Source organism: Anopheles maculipalpis, chromosome 3RL (assembly GCF_943734695.1).
Source record: "Anopheles maculipalpis chromosome 3RL, idAnoMacuDA_375_x, whole genome shotgun sequence".
In the NCBI taxonomy this organism is placed as follows: Eukaryota; Metazoa; Arthropoda; class Insecta; order Diptera; family Culicidae; genus Anopheles; species Anopheles maculipalpis.
In genome coordinates, this window is record NC_064872.1 from 84,999,523 (window position 1) to 85,016,690 (window position 17,168).

The 17,168-nt window shown below is 45.8% G+C and overlaps 6 protein-coding genes across 9 annotated transcripts in view; 3 read left to right on the top strand and 3 right to left on the bottom strand.

Moving 5' to 3' along the window:
• LOC126561420 (protein Smaug) overlaps positions 1-17,168 on the top strand; it is a 469,519-nt gene that overhangs the window by 297,825 nt on the left and 154,526 nt on the right. The window lies entirely within an intron of this gene.
• The window catches only part of LOC126562512 (protein hairy), a 579,505-nt gene that overhangs the window by 161,679 nt on the left and 400,658 nt on the right, over positions 1-17,168 (top strand). The window lies entirely within an intron of this gene.
• Positions 1-17,168, bottom strand: part of LOC126562736 (protein sarah) — a 29,553-nt gene that overhangs the window by 10,587 nt on the left and 1,798 nt on the right. The gene's annotated exons all lie outside the window — the stretch shown is intronic.
• On the bottom strand, positions 198-1,356 carry LOC126562885 (signal recognition particle receptor subunit beta). Its single transcript, XM_050219483.1, has 4 exons — positions 1,166-1,356; positions 788-1,097; positions 593-718; positions 198-520 (listed from the first exon to the last, which is right to left on the bottom strand). The coding sequence occupies exons 1-4, from the start codon at positions 1,269-1,271 to the stop codon at positions 328-330; spliced, it is 735 nt and encodes a 244-aa protein (XP_050075440.1). The 5' UTR covers positions 1,272-1,356; the 3' UTR covers positions 198-327.
• On the top strand, positions 1,718-3,298 carry LOC126562253 (vacuolar fusion protein CCZ1 homolog). The gene is made up of 3 exons (XM_050218707.1): positions 1,718-1,814; positions 1,882-1,979; positions 2,058-3,298. Exons 1-3 carry the CDS (start codon positions 1,731-1,733, stop codon positions 3,220-3,222), a joined length of 1,347 nt encoding a protein of 448 aa, XP_050074664.1. The 5' UTR covers positions 1,718-1,730; the 3' UTR covers positions 3,223-3,298.
• On the bottom strand, positions 4,585-14,991 carry LOC126561263 (spectrin alpha chain). 4 transcript variants are annotated; one of them, XM_050217229.1, is made up of 7 exons: positions 11,003-14,991; positions 9,911-9,952; positions 6,999-8,922; positions 6,311-6,914; positions 5,996-6,025; positions 4,795-5,404; positions 4,585-4,713 (listed from the first exon to the last, which is right to left on the bottom strand). In XM_050217229.1, the coding sequence occupies exons 1-7, from the start codon at positions 14,987-14,989 to the stop codon at positions 4,585-4,587; spliced, it is 7,326 nt and encodes a 2,441-aa protein (XP_050073186.1). In that variant the 5' UTR covers positions 14,990-14,991. The 4 variants fall into 4 exon arrangements, with proteins under 4 accessions (XP_050073186.1, XP_050073188.1, XP_050073187.1 ...); XM_050217231.1 differs by lacking the exon at positions 9,911-9,952; XM_050217230.1 differs by lacking the exon at positions 5,996-6,025.

A 17,168-nucleotide genomic window follows, 5' to 3' on the forward strand; every position in this document is an offset into this window, starting at 1 on the left:
AAATACATGTAAAAGAAATAATCGTCAACAACGTATCGCACTTTTCAGTCATTTGTCCCATTTCTAGTCCATCCCAGTGTAGGCTAATCTGTGACCGTTTTTAAATTCGTTTCACCGGTACATATGTATGTTAAATTATACACATCTGAATGAGACATGAATTACACATCAGCATGGAGGCTTAGCACACCAAACAGTTTGTTAATACCGGTGTTGTTATTGAAACAGTTTTATTACGTACAGTATGAAACACACATTAGGTGAAAACTAGATGATGAGAAAGCGGGACTCAATGAGCAGCACGACTATGTGCAAGAGCAAATCCGTTCACAGGGATTCTAGGAATGATGTCAGTCCTTCGTATTTTTCCTCCTTGGTCGAGCACGACACAAAGCGTATCCTTTGGCCGAGCTGCTCAAACTCGAAATCTACACCGGCCGATTTGCCCAAAAATGATTCCGACGATGTACTGTTATCGACGGATTGTAGTTGACTTCGGCGGGTCTGACGAACGATATTTCTGAATAAGAAATGAGTATGGAAATTTTGGATTAGTAAAGAAACATTCAAACATATACACCATTCTACATACATTTCCTTTTCCAGCATGCTTTTGATGGCCGTTTCGGTTTTGGCCAACGTTTCGTCCTGCTTGTTGCACAGTACAACGACGGGAACCTTTGTCGTGGCCTTATCCGCTAAAACAGTGTACAGGAAGCTGTAAAATGAGAAGCATAGCAGCTCAGTATTGCATTCTGCTGTTTTATCTCCTGATCCAATTACTCACTCTGCAACATCCCGGATATCTTTCTGCACCGTAACACTGTCGATCATGAACACGATAGCCTGGGCAATGGTTTTATACTCATCAAAGAACTTGCCCCGCAACCGTTCGTGTCCGGGCACATCGACCATCTTCAGCTCACGGCCCTTATCCGTCTTGAAGCTGCCGACATTCTCCTTAATCGACGTGAACGTTTCGCGACCTCCGCCAAGACACAAGTGTGTAAAGAGGAACGTTTTGCCAGAATCACACAGCCCGGTAAACAGTACTGCCGACCGTACGGTCTTCTTGCGTTTCCATAGGAACAGAACCACTGAAACGAACGTAATGCGTGTTAGCCTGTTGTGTACGGCGTTCATGCGGTGGATGTTCGGTTCTTACCCAATGTTACAAGGACAACAGCTAGTGCAATCAGCACCGGCGTATAGTCTAGTTCTCCCAGCTTGATCGAAGCCCGAGCCGATGATTTTCTGTTGATTTTCTCCATGTTTTCACGAGTTTGCCTACTGAGCTTCCGCTAAAAACAGAAACAGAGAGCCACAATTTGGTGCGACTATGACAGTTTACGCTAACGTCATCTATTCGTGGAAATGAATTTGACACTGCCAAATACAGTTCGAGCTGAACTGTAAGTGGCTCTGTAAAATGTAGTAAATAAATATAATTTTTAAAATGTTACTAAACGTTGTACAAATTTTAAATTTCTTAATTTTTTTCTATTTTGGTGCAACGTGAAGCTAAAAATTAAATTAGGATTTTTTCGAGTATTTTATGAACCAATCATGCCTCGGCTTGTTATCAGCACAATGTAAACAAGCGAAAGCTGTCACCGGTGGTTGTTTTCGTAGACCACAGAAAAACAAGAAATAATCATCACAATTTGAGGAGGAAAAGTGCGTGAAACAAGCATTTAATTCTCACTCTAAGCCGCTACTGCGTTACCAAGATGACTAATCCGGTTCTTACGGCAGAACTATCCCTGAGAAGCTTTTACATTTTCAACTCAGCATTCGGACCGAAAGAGGGTGAGGTAAGTTTGTGCAACATCCGGAACAAGGAAAGTTCGTTTAGCTAAAACCTTTTGATATTCTTTGCAGGAAGAGAAGAAAGTGCTTTTTTATCATCCCCATGATACCGACATCGATACCAAAATAAAAGACGTTGGTTTAAGTGAAGCTATCATCAAGTTTAGCAAGTGAGTGTGAAAGCAATCATTAGTAGGCACCAGCACCAGCACTGGCGCATGACTCGTTTTCTCCTCCGCTAATTTCAGCACATTCACCAAAGATGATAGTGTGCAGACGATGCACACGCAGAAAACTTGCCAGTTTTACTACCAGCCCGAATCCGGCTACTGGATGATCATGACACTGAACGTTCCGTTCGATCGGAAAACGCGCGACTCGGGCGACTACAACGAGTACCACGGGGACACGATACATGACACCATCTTTCAATCGGTCCTCCGCCAATCCTACCGAATGTTTCGCATGTTTCACGGCACCTTCCTGGACAATCTGCAACCGAACGAAGAGCTGGATGCGCAGGCCAATCTGATCGGCAAACTGGAAGCCTTCTATCAAAGCTACATCCTACATCTACAGATGAAGAAATGCGATGTAGTGGACGCGTTCGGGAGCGTGCAGTATTTGCCCCTAAATCAGCTTCTCTTTCTAAGGGTGCAAAATTTTATAAACATGATCGAAGCCACATTCGCACCGATCAAGCATTGCATCTTCCTGTACAGCGATCAGGTGGTATGGAGCGGAATTACTCCGACCGATCTGTACACACTGTACGAATACTTTCACAGTCCCATGTTCGATCATCTAGCTCAGTCGAAGCAAACACGCCCTGCGTACGTAACCGAGAATGGCAAGATAAAGCGCTACACGCTGATGGTGTGCCGGAAGGTGCAGAACATTTCCCTGTGCCTGCTGCTCGACGACAGCGAGGTAGAGAACGAACAGTCGCTCTACATGGAACTGAACGCAGTCGTAAATCCGCAGCTAACGAGCATTTCCTCCGACATTAGTCAGCATCTGCAGAGTAGCGGTGAGTCGAGTTACAGTTTCGGTTGTTCGGGCAGCAAGGATGATTCCGCAACGGCACCAAAGTTTATCTTCTTCAACGAGCTCAATCTGCAGCATCGCGGTACGGTTCGGTTGGGCCAGGCCCAGTACCAATCGGTCACGGGTAGTGGACTTCCGAACGATGTGATGAACCTGATCGTCGATCTGTTGGATGATGTGCGAAGCAATCGAACGAGCGTAATGGATGAGACGATCGTGAAGACGCACGACGATTATTGGATAGTAAAGCGAAGCTGCAACTCGAGGCACGTGTTTATCATCCTCAACAAAAGCTCCACCCTTATCGATGTGACTGAGGAGACGAAGAAAATATTGGACCAGCACGTGAAGGGGATCTTTTTCTAGTGACATAGGAGGCAATAGCCTTCTGAAGCTAATTCCAGTCTTTCCAATTAGTTCACTTTTTTATTCTGCATCAAATGCAAGAGCTGAGCTGTTTAATTTTTCCTTCACTGCAAAGATAAAACATATGTAAGCGAAATAAATATGTAACAATCGCCAAAAATCGAACCTTATTACGGCATTGCATTCGAAATCCAACCTTTCATTGTTTCAATTTGGTTGGAGAGACCCGGTTGAGTCCCACTAAAGAGGACTGACTATCCAACTACGTGTTATCAGCAAATCTAGTAAGCCTTGAAACTTGAAACCATACGCTAAGAAGCTTTCTGGCAACGATAATTTTTGCTTGCAACCGAATTTATTAACTGTCCCGTTAAATACGGTACCTCTAGCCGGCCTAGGCTTGTGATATAGACGAACAGAAACCCGCAAATAATATAATTTATTCAATCATTTATTTGAAGAAGATATAGCAATATGTTTGCGATCGGATTTATTCCATTCCGTCGCGAATATAGTGATGCGAGCAGTGATAAATAGAAATACATTTATATGTATCGATATAGTATCTGCATTTGTGTCTGTGTTTGCAATGTTGTACGTTTCCTTCACTTTGGGAAGTAGAGAACGCCCATGCGTAGTTTGCATTATTTTAAGCTGAACATTTGAATTTGCGCTTTACTGGCAGTTTTCTCTAACACAACAACAATACCTTCCGCTCATTCCCGGATGACCGAAACTGTGGTGTAAATAAATACTTCTTTCATTACTTCTCTCCTCCTTTCATAATCAACGTGAATCAACAAGCATAAGGAGTAAAGATATTTAGTTTAGTTAGAGACCGTGGAAGCAGGCGATACGAATGTTCCGTCAACACACCGTTCAAAGCCTGTTTCCGAGTTGAAACCGACCAGAAAGATGTGTCACCAGCTTGTTCAGCATCGCTCCATGCGACACACAGCAGTTTTTTTTAAATATCAAGTGAAATATTGTTTTGTTCCGTTTTCTTTTAAGGTTTGTTCGTTCGTTCACTCGTTCGTGTTTTTTTCGTATTATGTGCTACACGTGCGATTTGCTAAGCCGTTGAAAGCTTATTTAAGGAAATACAAAAAAATAATGGCGGAAGGTTGTTTGATTATGCCCTCTACTACACTTATCGCTACTCGCTCAAACCGTTCGATTGCTTGCAAATTTTGATAAATATATCGAATCAAAGTAAATATAATATATTATTCTCCCGACAGGGGAACTCTTTTGTTTATCGTCAAAATGCGTTAAAAATATGTTAGTAGCAAATAATTAAAATGTGACATTGAATTTCACATCGCCTGCTGAGCTGATGCTTCATGCCGACACCGAGAGTGCTTAGTTTTGGAATAAAGTTCTAGTGAACTCCACGTAATCCAAGGCACCGGTAATTGGATGACCGGTCTTCGGGTCGTTGTACGGTTTCATGCGCTGCACACAATAGTCCGCCATGTCTTTGGTGAGGTTCTGCGGGGAAAAAATGACATAAAGAAAGACATGTAACTCTACGAAACAGAAGCAATCAGTGGAGCAATCTCCTTCACTTACGGAATAAAGTTCCTCCTTGGTGACGTATGGACGAGGGCGGGGATCGGAAGCTGTAATTGCGCGGAACGCATTCTCGATCTCTTCGAAGCTTTGCACGTTCTCCGTTTCCTTCGAGATCATGAAGGCGATGTACTCCTGCAACGATACCTGTCCATCCCGGTTCGGGTCGACCACGTTCAGGATTTCCTCGAACTCTGGGTCTGGTTGGCCCTCTTCCACCATTGGCAGATCGTACCCGAGTGCACGCAGGCAGGACTTGAATTCCTGGTGGTTCAGCTTGCCACTCTTGTCCTTGTCGAAGTGTTTGAACATCATCGAGAATTCCTTCAGCGAGTCCTCAGATACACCGGACTGGTTGCGGGCTTGAATCTGTTGTTTTAGGTTGTGCTGCATGCGCATCGCCAGTTGATCGAGCTGATCCCACTGCTGTGCTAGCCCAACCGTTGAGTGTTCCGTGTAGCGATTGTCCAGAATCAAATGTTCCTCGAGCGTTGCACCTAACTCCTCGATCTTCTTCAGATCACCACGACGTGCACGGATTTCGTTGGCCTTATGACAGAGCGCTTCGAATTGTTCTTCCAGCGATCCCGATCCATCCATGAGCGACGTTCTGTGTTGTGAAGGAAGTAGAATTTTAAATTAATACCATTTCTGGGACACAATTTCGAAGGTTAGGTAAACCATTTCGCAGGAATACGAAGCAATTTGTAGATTACGCATATCCATTATTTTTTGTAAGGCTTACGTCGGGTTATAAGCAGAAGGTATTTAGAATTCAAGCATTTAACACTCAAATAAAATTAAATCAGCGTGTGTTATGCATAGAGCCGAGCATGCCCGTGATAAGGGAAAGAATAAGGTGGAAACGGCTTATCGTTATTATTCTTTAATTTAGAATCAGATCAGATCATAGGGTTGAATAAATTGACAACATTCGTAGATTCTCAACTCTCACAATATCTCTGTGTCCGCAGCTTGGATTTCATGGACGGTACTAAAATCGACTCATCTATTGTGTGCAGAAATCAATTCTACAATTTGTTTCTTCGAATTATGCGATATAATCGTGCAAACGCATCATTAGTCATGTTAGAAGGAAACTTGTTCTTCGTTAATATGCGTAGCTGAGCGCAGAGCGAAACACAAAAACCATCGAACGATGATCAGTAATCAGTGGGCGCACTCAACACTCGATCATTACCCATTTTTATCCCAACCAAGAATGTTGTATCTTTGGATTGTCACGGCGTTAAAGGGGCAGAGTGTTGGTAGAAATGGTGAAGGTAGGTTGGATGTTGTTGTGTATTGTTGGGGAAAAGTGCAGTAAAAAATTGAATCATCAGTCGCACGTAGAACGAAGAAATTTATGTGAATAAGGAAGAGTGTGATGTGGATTGTGAAAAGATAAGTAAATGAGAAACCATAAACCTTTAACTCCCTTTCTCCAGTACCACGGAGTTTGTACCGTTTTGGGAAAAGTAATGTCCAGAAAAATAAACCAACACAAATGCCATACCTTGTCTCCGTCAGCCACTGGTGGAAAAGATTAGCGTGCTTGGCAAACTCCTTGCGAAGCTTGTCGTTCTCCTCTTGACGATGCACTTCCTTGGCCAGCTCGGCATCACGCTCCTCGATGATCTTTTGCAGATTGCGCCAAGTATCCTCGAGCGCTTCCATCGTGAACCAGGTGTACGGGTTAGGTCCGACGTTAAAGCTCTTGATCTTTTGGTCCAGCGCAGCCAAAGCTTGGAAGTCGACCTGGGCAGAGGATAGCGAGGCTTGGAAAGCGGCGTGAGCCTCACGCAACGCCTTGATCTCTTCGATCGAGTTACAACGCACCGGATCCGTGAGATCCTCTTCGGCGTTTTCGAACCACGAGTTGAAAGCGGAAGCCTTCTTGGCGAACGTAAGGTACAGATCCTCGATCTGACGGAACTGATCCTGCATGTTCAGCAGGCGGTACTTGCGAGACTCCGAATCAGCACGCAGCTTTTGCCAGCGGGTCAGCACGTCCTCGTGACGCTTGAGAATCGCGGCCGACTGGGCGTGATTTGCGCTGATCAGTTGATCCTTGAGCGCCGTGATGTTATGGATGCCCTCCTGTTCAAACGCCGAGAGACCTGCAAACAAAAATCGAATGACAAGTTATATACAAAAATTTAATCCCAATATAACATCGACTATCTCCAACAAATTCTACATACCTGCATCGAATGTCTCCTGCTTGGTGAGCAGCGTTTGAACGGTCGACAAATCACGTCCAAACTCTTCCGACTTGACGTGATTCTCCTTATCCGCGATCCAGCTTTCTACCACATCCGCCTTCCACATGAACTGAAGATACGCAAAGTTATCCATCAGCGCCGTCTTGCGACGAGTCGCCAAAGCCTGCAGGTTCTCCAGCTTCTTGTCCAGCTGGACGCAGCGTTGCGAGATACTATCGCCGTGATGATTATTGTTTGTCACCAGCGTCTGACCATGGTCACGGATATCCGAGCAACGGTCTCGATGCGCGGCAAAGTCCGTCTCAAACGCATCGTGCTTTTTCATCAGACCCTGCACGGCCGCCATCGAATCGCCATAATCTTCGACCGATAGCAGCTGCTGCTTCTCCGTAATCCAGGCCTCCTCTTCCTCAACCTTCGCCAGGAACTGCTGATAGATAAGCGACTCATCCAACTTCTGGCCACGAGTAGCTGCCAATCCCTTCAGCTCAGTCCACGCCTGATTTAGCGCCTTCAGACGCTGTTCAATCTCCGGCACGCCCAGATTCGAAACATCCATCAACTTCTCGCCCGCTTCCTGCACCGCCTGGATGGCAGGCTCATGAGAGGCAAGTTCAGCTTCCAGACGCTTGTGCTTCTTCTTCAGATTCTGCACGCCGGTCAAATCGCGACCATAATCATCCGATCCGACCAGCAGCTTCTTCTCCTTAATCCAACTCTCCTCATCCGCAATGTCGCGGAAGAATTGGTGCAGCGTGTTTGCCTCGTTCAGCCGAGCCTGTCGATGGGCAGCCAGATTCCGGATGCGCTCGTACCGTTCATTAATCGATTGACGTTTCTCCTGAATGCCCGCACTATCAAACTGACCACTCTCAACCAACGAGTCCGCCTGGCTATTCATGTCCTTAATACGATCTTCGTGCGCATGAATGTCGGCCTCAACCAGCTGATGTTTCTTCATTAGGTTCTGCACCGAAGCCAAATCCTTGCCAGCATCCTCGGAAGTCAACAGACTCTCAACCTCACCCAACCAGAAGTCCAAATCCTTCACCGCAGCAATGTACGTGCGCTGCTTGTTCGCTTCCTTCAGCTTCAGCGACTTTTCGGTCGTTTTCTGTGTTAGATACTCCCACTGGTCAGCGATCTGGGTCAGACGCTTCTGCACCGCCTCTTCCGATCCGCTGCACTGGTTACGATCGATCAAGTTGCTACCCATCGCGAGTACACTCGAGATACGGTCGGCATTGGCTGCCAACTCCGCTTCGAATGCCTGGTGCTTCTGGTGCTTCGATTGAATGTTTGCCGGATCCTTGTAGCTTTCCTCCGTTGCCAGCTGCAGCTTCTCGGCGATCCAGTTCTCGATCTCATCCGCATCACGCGAGAACTGTTGCAGCGTCTGCTCATCGCCCAACCGCGAACGCTTCTCAATCAGATCCTCCTTCAGATGACGCCAGCGATCTAGCACTTCCTGCCGCTTGGCATCGATCAGCCTACCAGCGTAGTGCTCCTGGGCAATCAGTTGATCGGCCAACACCTGCAGCGCACCGATCTTCTCCTCATGTCCGTTGATCGCCTTATCGAAGTCCTCGTGCTTTTTGATCAGCGCCTCCACGTTGTCGCCCTTCGAATCAACCTCTTCTGCGTTCAGGAAGGCCTCGCGAGCGCTCATCCAGTTTTCAGCCTGCTCACAGTCACGTAGATACAGCTGCAAATCCAGATTCTGGTCGAGCTGCAGACGACGTGCCGTCCAGGCACGCTCCAACTCTTCCCGGGCCTTGGCAAGATTTTCGATCTTTTCCTGAATTTCAGGTGCCGCATAATGGTTGGCTTGCAGCAGCTCGTTGCCGAACTGTTCGAACGCGGAGAACGTACCGGCTCGTGCGTCCACTTCCGTGCGATGTTCCTACAGATAATGAAGTATCGTTCGAATATGCATTCGAAGGTGCGTAATAAGCGAAGAAACGACATTTAGTATTGTTGCAGATTAAAGTGTACGCGCGGTTAAGTGAGCTTCCACCCCGCCAAAATGTGAGCCAAAAATGACAGCAAAATTAGGAATACAGTGAGCGTAATGTCGATAGTTAAACACTTGTTTCGATCCTTATTGGCCCATCGCACTAATGAAACGAATAGCACCAGCGAATAATATATTAATTACAAAGTGTGAAGTGTGTTCTTGTGCGCAGGTCTATTATTGATGGATCTAGTGACTAACGGTTAGAGGAGTCTCTCCTATATTTACTGTGAACAATAAATATAAACCAGAAATTTATAGCACTAAGTTATTAAACGTCATGATCGCGAAGATTAACTAACTCCAGCATGAATATGAGTGATAATTCGAATTACAATAGCTTGAAAAAAAGTTCATTAGAAACAGTACTTCAGCAACAGTATGGACCGAATGGCATGGAAGAAAAAAGGACATAAAACTATAACCGACAATTATATTAAAATCCAGATTGCAAAATATTCTTTTAGCAACGAACGGAAAACAACATGGTTAAAAACAACTCCCCAGCAGCTTTGGCCGTTAATCAAACAACACTCACACACAGCAAAACACAAATTAGGGTGCCAAAAGGGGTCGATTTTGCAGCATTTTAAACATATTTAACTAATGGTAGGCCACAGCGAAATCAAAAATTTATATTTGTTACACGTATATTGCCATTAAAAATATGTTCACTAACATATTTTTTTAAAAGCAGCCCATTAAAATGTGGATATTAATCGTATTGCGGTGACGAACAAAATTAGATGCATGATAATGTGAAAGCACTAATTAGATAAGAGCTTAGAGAGCGAAAAAAAAATAGGTAGGTATATTTAAAACACAAAATATGCGTGGCGTAGTTTTAGTTTGTTGTGGCAATTTTGTTCGGCTGTACCTGCGGGATACCGCAACGAAAATCAATTTCGGCACGATGGTTCTATGAAAAATAAAAATGGCAGATTTGGGAAAAGAATTACATTTTAGTATGAGGTTGTTTTGATTTGAATTTGTTCAAATTTTGATTTGTCCGAATGAAAAAATCTGAATTTGGTAGGTTAATTTTGATGTGCAAAGCAACGTGTATCTAAAATAATGATACGTTTCCCGGTATACGCACGGGAACTATGCACGATGTATTTTTCCGATAAAATTCCATTGAAAATCATATTAATCTCTATGTTAACGTCCAATCACATAATATTAAGGTTAAGTAAAAAGAAATCCATTGTCCATCCATAGCATTAATATATAAGATATTAATAGATAAGATAATGAGTCAAATATCTGGACGCCATGTTTATTTTATGACCTAGAATAAAACTTCCTCAATCAAGGTCCTAGAATTGGTGGTTCACTGCAGACAAAAACGATTTTTCGTTGTCCTGATGGCTCACACCACCTGTTGGACTTCTTTCAGAACACAAGGTATGCAAGATAAAATGGATTTCTTTTTTTCCCAACCTACTGATGACGAGGTCCATATCCTTCCTTGTCTGAAGTTATGAAGATGTTTCAAAATCAGTACTGTTTACTCACAGTGATGACCATTTTTCGATGGTGATAAACAATTGTAACTGCAAAAAATCGTGCAAAATGAATGCTTAGCGTGTTTAATAACAATTTCGCACCGTTTTCTTATCTCATTCAAAATGATACCTCCAGAAGATGATGCTGTAAATAACTGTTGGAACAACATATTTTCATTCTTAACACTAAAAAGGTGTATGAGTAGACTCAATGGCAACACATTCACGATAAAGGGGAAACATTCACTAGAAGACAGGACATCGCACAAATGGTAACAAAAATACGCTTACACAAAGTGATGAACCAACCGTACATAATAACAATAACACTGGGGCTGGCATAAAAGAAATCACGTCTAAAATACAACATCAATTACCCTACCCTCTGCTGGGAGATATAATTTTGCTGAAATGAGAATATCTACACACGGGGAAAATCTCAAACCCCTATTTCCACTCACCTGATGACGTTCAATTAACGCTTCCGCTCCGGTTACATCGTTAGCCAGCTCTTCGGACGTCACCAATCCCATCATCGAGCTGATCCACGCAGACAGATCACGGTAGTCGCTCAAGAAGCGCTGCAGATCGTACGAATCAAGCAGCTTCTCCTTGCGCTGCTGTGCCTTCGTCACTACCTGCTGCCATTCTTCGTTGATCTCCTTCTGCTTGGCGTACGTCTGCTCAGCCGTGTCCGGATGCGACTGCATCAAACGGTTTGCTGTCTCGTCCAGCTGACGGATCTTGTCCTGCAGAGCGGCCAGATCACGCTCCAAACCTTCGTGCTTGCGCTGCAGCGTCTGGACTCCACGTAGATCCTTACCCAGCTCATCGTTGTTCAACGCGTTCTCCTTCTCCGCAATCCAGTCCTTCGTTTCGTCAACGTCACGGTGGAAACGCTGCACTTCGTGCGCCGAGCCAAGCTGGCTGGCACGTTCCTGCGTGATCGTCTGCAGTGTGGCCCACTCTTCGTTTAGCGTTTGGATTTGGGTTTTGATCTTGAGGGCGGCCTCGGTTTGTCCCAGCGAGGTCAGCTGGATGGCGATTTCATTCAACTTCGCCAAACGAACCTCATTCGCCTTCAGATCGTCGTTGAAGTCGTCGAACTTCTTTTGCAGTACCTCAACCTCCTCCAGATCCTCACCAACATCCTTGATCTGAGCGTGGCTTTCCTTGTCCTTGATCCAAGCGGCAAGATCGGCTGCTTCGCGTACCAGCACGTACGCCTTCACCGTTTCATTCAGCTTGTTCTGACGTTCACGAGCCAGCGCAAGCAAATTGTCGTACTGGCTGTTGATCTGCATTTGACGCTTCGCGATCGAGTGTCCATCGATCAGATTTTGCTGGCTAGCGCTTAGTCCGGGATCAATCTTTTTGATGTAAGCAGCCGGTACGAAACCCTGACGATCGTTCACCTCGACCTTCCACCAGTCCTTGTTGTTGGAGTTAAGCAGCGTCAGCACGTCGTTCTTCTTCATCGACACTTCGCGCGGCGACTTTTCCGTGTAGTCGTACAGTGCCATTACGCACTCCTTGCCTGTGATATCAACGACCGGTGTTTCCTGCTGGCGACAGTTCTTCGCTTGCTCCTGCAACGCCTGGATCGTGTTGCCGAACGCTTCCAGATCCGATACCAACGCTTCATGCTTCTTCAGCAATGCCTCCGAAGAGTCCTCATCCTTACCATAGTCCTGGTTCGACACGATTGGCTCTTTCTCGCGCATCCACGATTCGGCTTCGTTCGCATCGGCAAAGTACTGGTGTGCCTGCAGCGAATCCTCCAAATCTTGTTTGCGTTGATTGGATTTCTCCTTCAGCGAGTTCCACTGATCCTTCAGAGCGTCCAGCCGCAGCTTAATTTCTTCGCTCGCCGTCGGTTGTTCGTTCAGCATCTGCTCCCCGTTAGAAATAACCCCAGCGCATCGGCTCTCGTGATTGTTGATTTCCGCCAACACGGCCTGATGCTTCTTGATAAGATTCTGCACACCAATCAAGTCACGGCCACGGTTGGTCGAAGCTGCCACCGGTTCCTTCTCACGAATCCATGCTGCCTCGTCTTCCAAGTCACGAAACAGTTGCTGCACCTGCAGCGAATCCAGCAGACGCTGCTTACGAATCGCCATCGGTTCCGCCAGTGCAGCATAACGCTTCGACAGTGCCGCTTCCTTGGCGCGGATGTTATCCGCATCAAAATGACCGCTCTCGACAAACTTGTTCGCGGCCACCTTAATGCCCTCGATACGATCCTGATGCGCCATTACGTCGGCTTCCAGGAGAGCCTGCTTTTTCTGCAGATTCTGCACACTGGTCAGATCCTTGCCGTAGTCTTCCGACAGCAGCTGGCCCTCGACTTCGCTCAGCCACAGCTCGATATCCTCCACCGTCCGGTTAAACTGCTGCTGTTGCGACGCTTCCTGCAACTTGCAACCCTTCTTGTCCGAAGCGCGTACGAGCGATTCCCACAGCGTCACAATTTCCTGCATGCGAGCGTTCACCTTGTCAGCAGCGTAGTGCTCGTTCTCCGACAGCTTCTGACCCGTTGCGGTGATATCCTCAATTCGGCTCTTGTTCACCGTCAGCTCATGCTCGAAGTTCGTGTGCTTCTGCACCTTACCGTTCAGATTGGTCGGATCCAGATAGCTATCGTCCGTCGCGAACTTTAGCTTCTCACTGATCCAACCCTTCGTTTCGTCGCAGTCGCGCTCGAACTGCTGCAGTGCGTTCGAATCCTCCAGCAGGCGCTGACGCACAGAAGACTTCTCCTGCAGTGCGGAACGGCGCGCCAAAAGCATTGCACGACGTTGCGCAACATCATCCGCCGCATAGTGCTGACCGTCGATCAGCTTCGTCGCGAACACATCCAACGCCTTGATCTTTTCTTCCTGTGCGGCCAAACTCTTCTCGAAATCTTCGTGCTTCTTGATCAATGCCTCGACCGAGTCCAGCGTATCGCCCAGATCCTCGTTCGCCAGGAACGCTTCCTGCTTCGCCATCCACGTGTCGGCCTGCTCGGTATCGCGGTAGAACAGCTGCAGATCCATGCACTGCTCGTACAGGATGCGGCGATCCTCCCACAAAACCAGCAGCGATCCCTTATCGCTTTCCAGCGCAGCCAGCTTCTCCTGCACCTCGGCCGCAGCATAGTGCTCACGGTCTAGCAGCTGCCGGCCAGCCTCCGTCGTCAGCTTGAAACTGTCCACACGCGCATCAATCTCACCCCGATGCTCTTGATGACGTTCGAGCAGTGCCTCCGCACCGGCCACATCCTTGGCCAGCTCGTCCGCAGAAATAATCGCCTTCATGCCATTGATCCACGACACCAAATCGCGGAAATCGGCCAGGAAACGGTGCAAGAAGTAGGACTCGTCGAGTTTCTGCTTGCGCTCCTTAGCCTTCGCGGTAAGCGATTGCCAGTACGCTGCAATCTCCGCTTGCTTCTCACGAATCTGTTCGCTGTGATCGGCGTGTATGCTGCACAGGCGGCCGGCCTCGGTACCGAGTGCGGCCACCTTGTCCTCGAGCGCCGCCAGATCACGCTCCACACCTTCGTGCTTGCGCTGCAGCGCTTGGACGCTGGCCAGATCGCGCCCGTAATCGTCGGACGACAGCACGACATCCTTCTCAGCGATCCACGCAACCGTCTCATCCGCATCGCGGTTGAAACGCTGGATTTCGTGCGCCCCGAACAGCTTTTCCTGGCGCAATATGGCCAGCTGCTTCAAGCGCTGCCACGCCTCGTTCAGTTCCTCCTTCTTGCGCGTTATCGTTTCCCGCTCCGGGTGGCCACCGAACAGCAGCTTGTCCGCCAGCTCGTTCACCTCCGTCACGCGATACTCCTGCGAGGCCATATCCTTCTGGAACTCGTCGAACTTGCGCTGCAACACCTCCACATGCTCCAAATCCTGCCCGAACTCGTCCGCCGTCACGAACGCTTCCTTATCCTTGATCCAGAACATTACTTCCTCGCAGTGGCGCAGAAACTGTACCAGCACTAAGGCCTGCTGCAGCTTCATGCCCTTTTCCGCCAACCGCGACAGCAAAAGTTCCCACAGACGCTGCAACTCCTCCAGCCGGCGCTGGATCGTTTCGGACGCGAAATGACCCTGGTTGATCATTTCCTGGCCCGTATTGTCCAGCACTACGATCGCATTGCTGTGTGCCGACACTTCGGCCTCGAATGCTTGGTGCTTTTGAATTTTCGCCTGCAAATTGGTCGGATCACGGTAGCTTTCCTCGCTGGCCGCCTGCAGCTTCTCGTTAATCCAGCTTTCCAGCTCGTCTGAATCGCGCTTGAAGTATTGGAAGCGACGCGAATCTTCCAGCTTTTCACGCTTCTGGCGTGTTTCGAGCTTGAACTCGCTGTAACGGTTCAGTACCTGATCACGACGCTCCTGGATGTCTTCGGCGCTCTCCAGGATGCGCACTTCCTTCGGGGTAAACTGCTCCATTATCACTTAACGTTTCTTTATGTGTACTTGTGCTAATCCTTAGTATAGTAGTTTCGTCTTCTAAGCCTAGAAAAGAAAGAAAGGGAAAACAATTATTTTTCCAAACGTCCAGGCACTGCCTTATTGCCCATTTCAATGTACCTCTTTTTATGTGTTTGTTGTTGATAGAAGAAGACAATCGATTTAACTTTATATTGTGTTGTGGCACGCTACGGAAATCCTTTTAGTATTTTAGTTCCGTTCGGTTGGATGTTTTTCTTCTTCTTTTATAGAAACCTGTAAATATAAATTAATGCAGCAATGCAACGAAACAAAAAACATAAAATAACAACGATTGAAAAATCGAAACCAACAGAATATATAATAATGTTGTTTTTGTTTTGTCCCATCCTTTTGATCTCTAACCCGCCATGTAGTGTTATGTTTATAAGTTATGCTTCTAGAAGAGTAACACCATGAAAAGAAATACACCAACTTCAAACCACTGTTTAAATCTATATCAAACTTTATTTGACAGTTATGTATATAATATCTCCTTTCAAACTACGGCAAATCTTCATCAATAATAATAATTGATCCATCACTTACACACCTCATCTGATTTGTTTTTTTTTTGTTCACCTTTTTGGTTTCTCCTTCTCGTGCTAAATCTTTCTCCTCTATACTACTAGTCATTATCTGCAAACAACACACGTTTTCTGTCTCTCACTCCATTCGGTCCAGCTACATTTATACTATTAATTATGCTACTAGTGTGTTTACCTTCACGATGAAATTAACGAGATCCTTCTTCTCAATCTGAAGCAAATTTTGCTTTATACTTCCCTATGTTATCCACACTCATTTACTATATTTAACAACAGGTTTTTTTTTGTTTTTAAAACAACGTAGGTGCCATTATGTGATACAGCAACATTTCGTGCTATACCAAATGACATTTTCCATCAATTCCAAAGTCCTTTTTTCGAACGAATGCTAACGGTTTGTTGTTTTGTAAAATCAAATTGTGAGTCAGAAAGCACTATACCTCCTAATATGCTTTTTTTCTTTTGCAATTCATTTCACAACACATTCTATAGTCTGGTCGGCAGCTCAACACACGTTTTGTAAGTAGAACTAACTAAAAATGTGTTTTACACTTTTTTGCATCGTTTGGTTTTCCGCATCCCTATTTACCAGTATTATTCGTGTGTGTTCAGTTTAACCCTTAAATCTCATTATGATAAACGTTCTATTGGAAGTACTGTGACAATATATAGTGTCCCCTGTCGCTAGCGCAAGATCCCCACTTCTAGAAAGAGATTCGATTGGTATAATTCTAAGTTCTATTGCGTACACACATACACACACTGTAGGGAACGAAAACGGTGTTTTTGTTGTGTTCTGTGGTGATCGTGCGTAGTATGTGTGGCTACGTGAACATCATCATCATTGTGTAATAGCATAGAAAAATAGAATATAGAAAAACATGCTCCAAAACCAGAACAACCACCATTAACAGGGCGGCGATACACCATTTCAGATGAACAGCACAACAATAAATGACCCTTATTGGTTCGACCATCATCGAATAGAGAGAGGGTGAGATACAACAGTTATAAAACGTTCCAGCAACCGACACAACAAACACTGAATATGTCGAGGCGCGGGAAGCGCATAAATATGCATGTGTAATGCTTTTGTTTTTTCATTTCATTTCTACATTAATAGAGGGTGGAAAAAGAGGCAACATATCCTTATGTTTCATGGAATACATTTTACAAGTACAGTGACCGCCCATTAAAATAAATTTACCAATAGTATAACTATACCCAATTCTCTTTTAATTTTTTTTTTTCACCCAACCAATCCAAGAGTTGAAAAATGTGAACAAGAGATGCCCAAAACTATTGGCTTCACAATCTCGTTGATATCAGTTGTGCAATAGCGTGTGGTCTTATTTAATTGGCGGTCACTTTGTACACACCGACCCGCGTCGCTCACATTTGTTGAATCTTTTCTCGCCACAGTGTATAGTTATAGTCGATTTTGCGAGCCACGTTAGATTAGCAAGATAGATTCGGGAAGGGGGAACGCTGATGACGACATTGAGACGTAAGGAACCCGGATAATTGGGTATTGGGAACACCGGCTGTAGATAATAATGGAACAAGAATTTGCACAAGGCAACACACTTATG

What these genes read in the sequence shown, in the direction of transcription:
- LOC126562885 (XM_050219483.1), bottom strand. Translation starts at nt 1,271, where the DNA reads ATGGAGAAAATCAACAGAAAATCATCGGCTCGGGCTTCGATCAAGCTG. An exon ending in TGTTGTCCTTGTAACATTGG is followed by an intron (nt 1,098 to 1,165) that starts GTAAGAACCGAA and finishes CGTTCGTTTCAG; the next exon opens with TGGTTCTGTTCCTATGGAAA. An exon ending in GATATCCGGGATGTTGCAGA is followed by an intron (nt 719 to 787) that starts GTGAGTAATTGG and finishes CTCATTTTACAG; the next exon opens with CTTCCTGTACACTGTTTTAG.
- LOC126562253 (XM_050218707.1), top strand. Translation starts at nt 1,731, where the DNA reads ATGACTAATCCGGTTCTTACGGCAGAACTATCCCTGAGAAGCTTTTAC. An exon ending in TCGGACCGAAAGAGGGTGAG is followed by an intron (nt 1,815 to 1,881) that starts GTAAGTTTGTGC and finishes TATTCTTTGCAG; the next exon opens with GAAGAGAAGAAAGTGCTTTT. An exon ending in GCTATCATCAAGTTTAGCAA is followed by an intron (nt 1,980 to 2,057) that starts GTGAGTGTGAAA and finishes CGCTAATTTCAG; the next exon opens with CACATTCACCAAAGATGATA.
- LOC126561263 (XM_050217229.1), bottom strand. Translation starts at nt 14,989, where the DNA reads ATGGAGCAGTTTACCCCGAAGGAAGTGCGCATCCTGGAGAGCGCCGAA. An exon ending in GCAGGAGACATTCGATGCAG is followed by an intron (nt 6,915 to 6,998) that starts GTATGTAGAATT and finishes TTTTGTTTGCAG; the next exon opens with GTCTCTCGGCGTTTGAACAG. An exon ending in CCAAGGAGGAACTTTATTCC is followed by an intron (nt 4,714 to 4,794) that starts GTAAGTGAAGGA and finishes TTTTCCCCGCAG; the next exon opens with AACCTCACCAAAGACATGGC.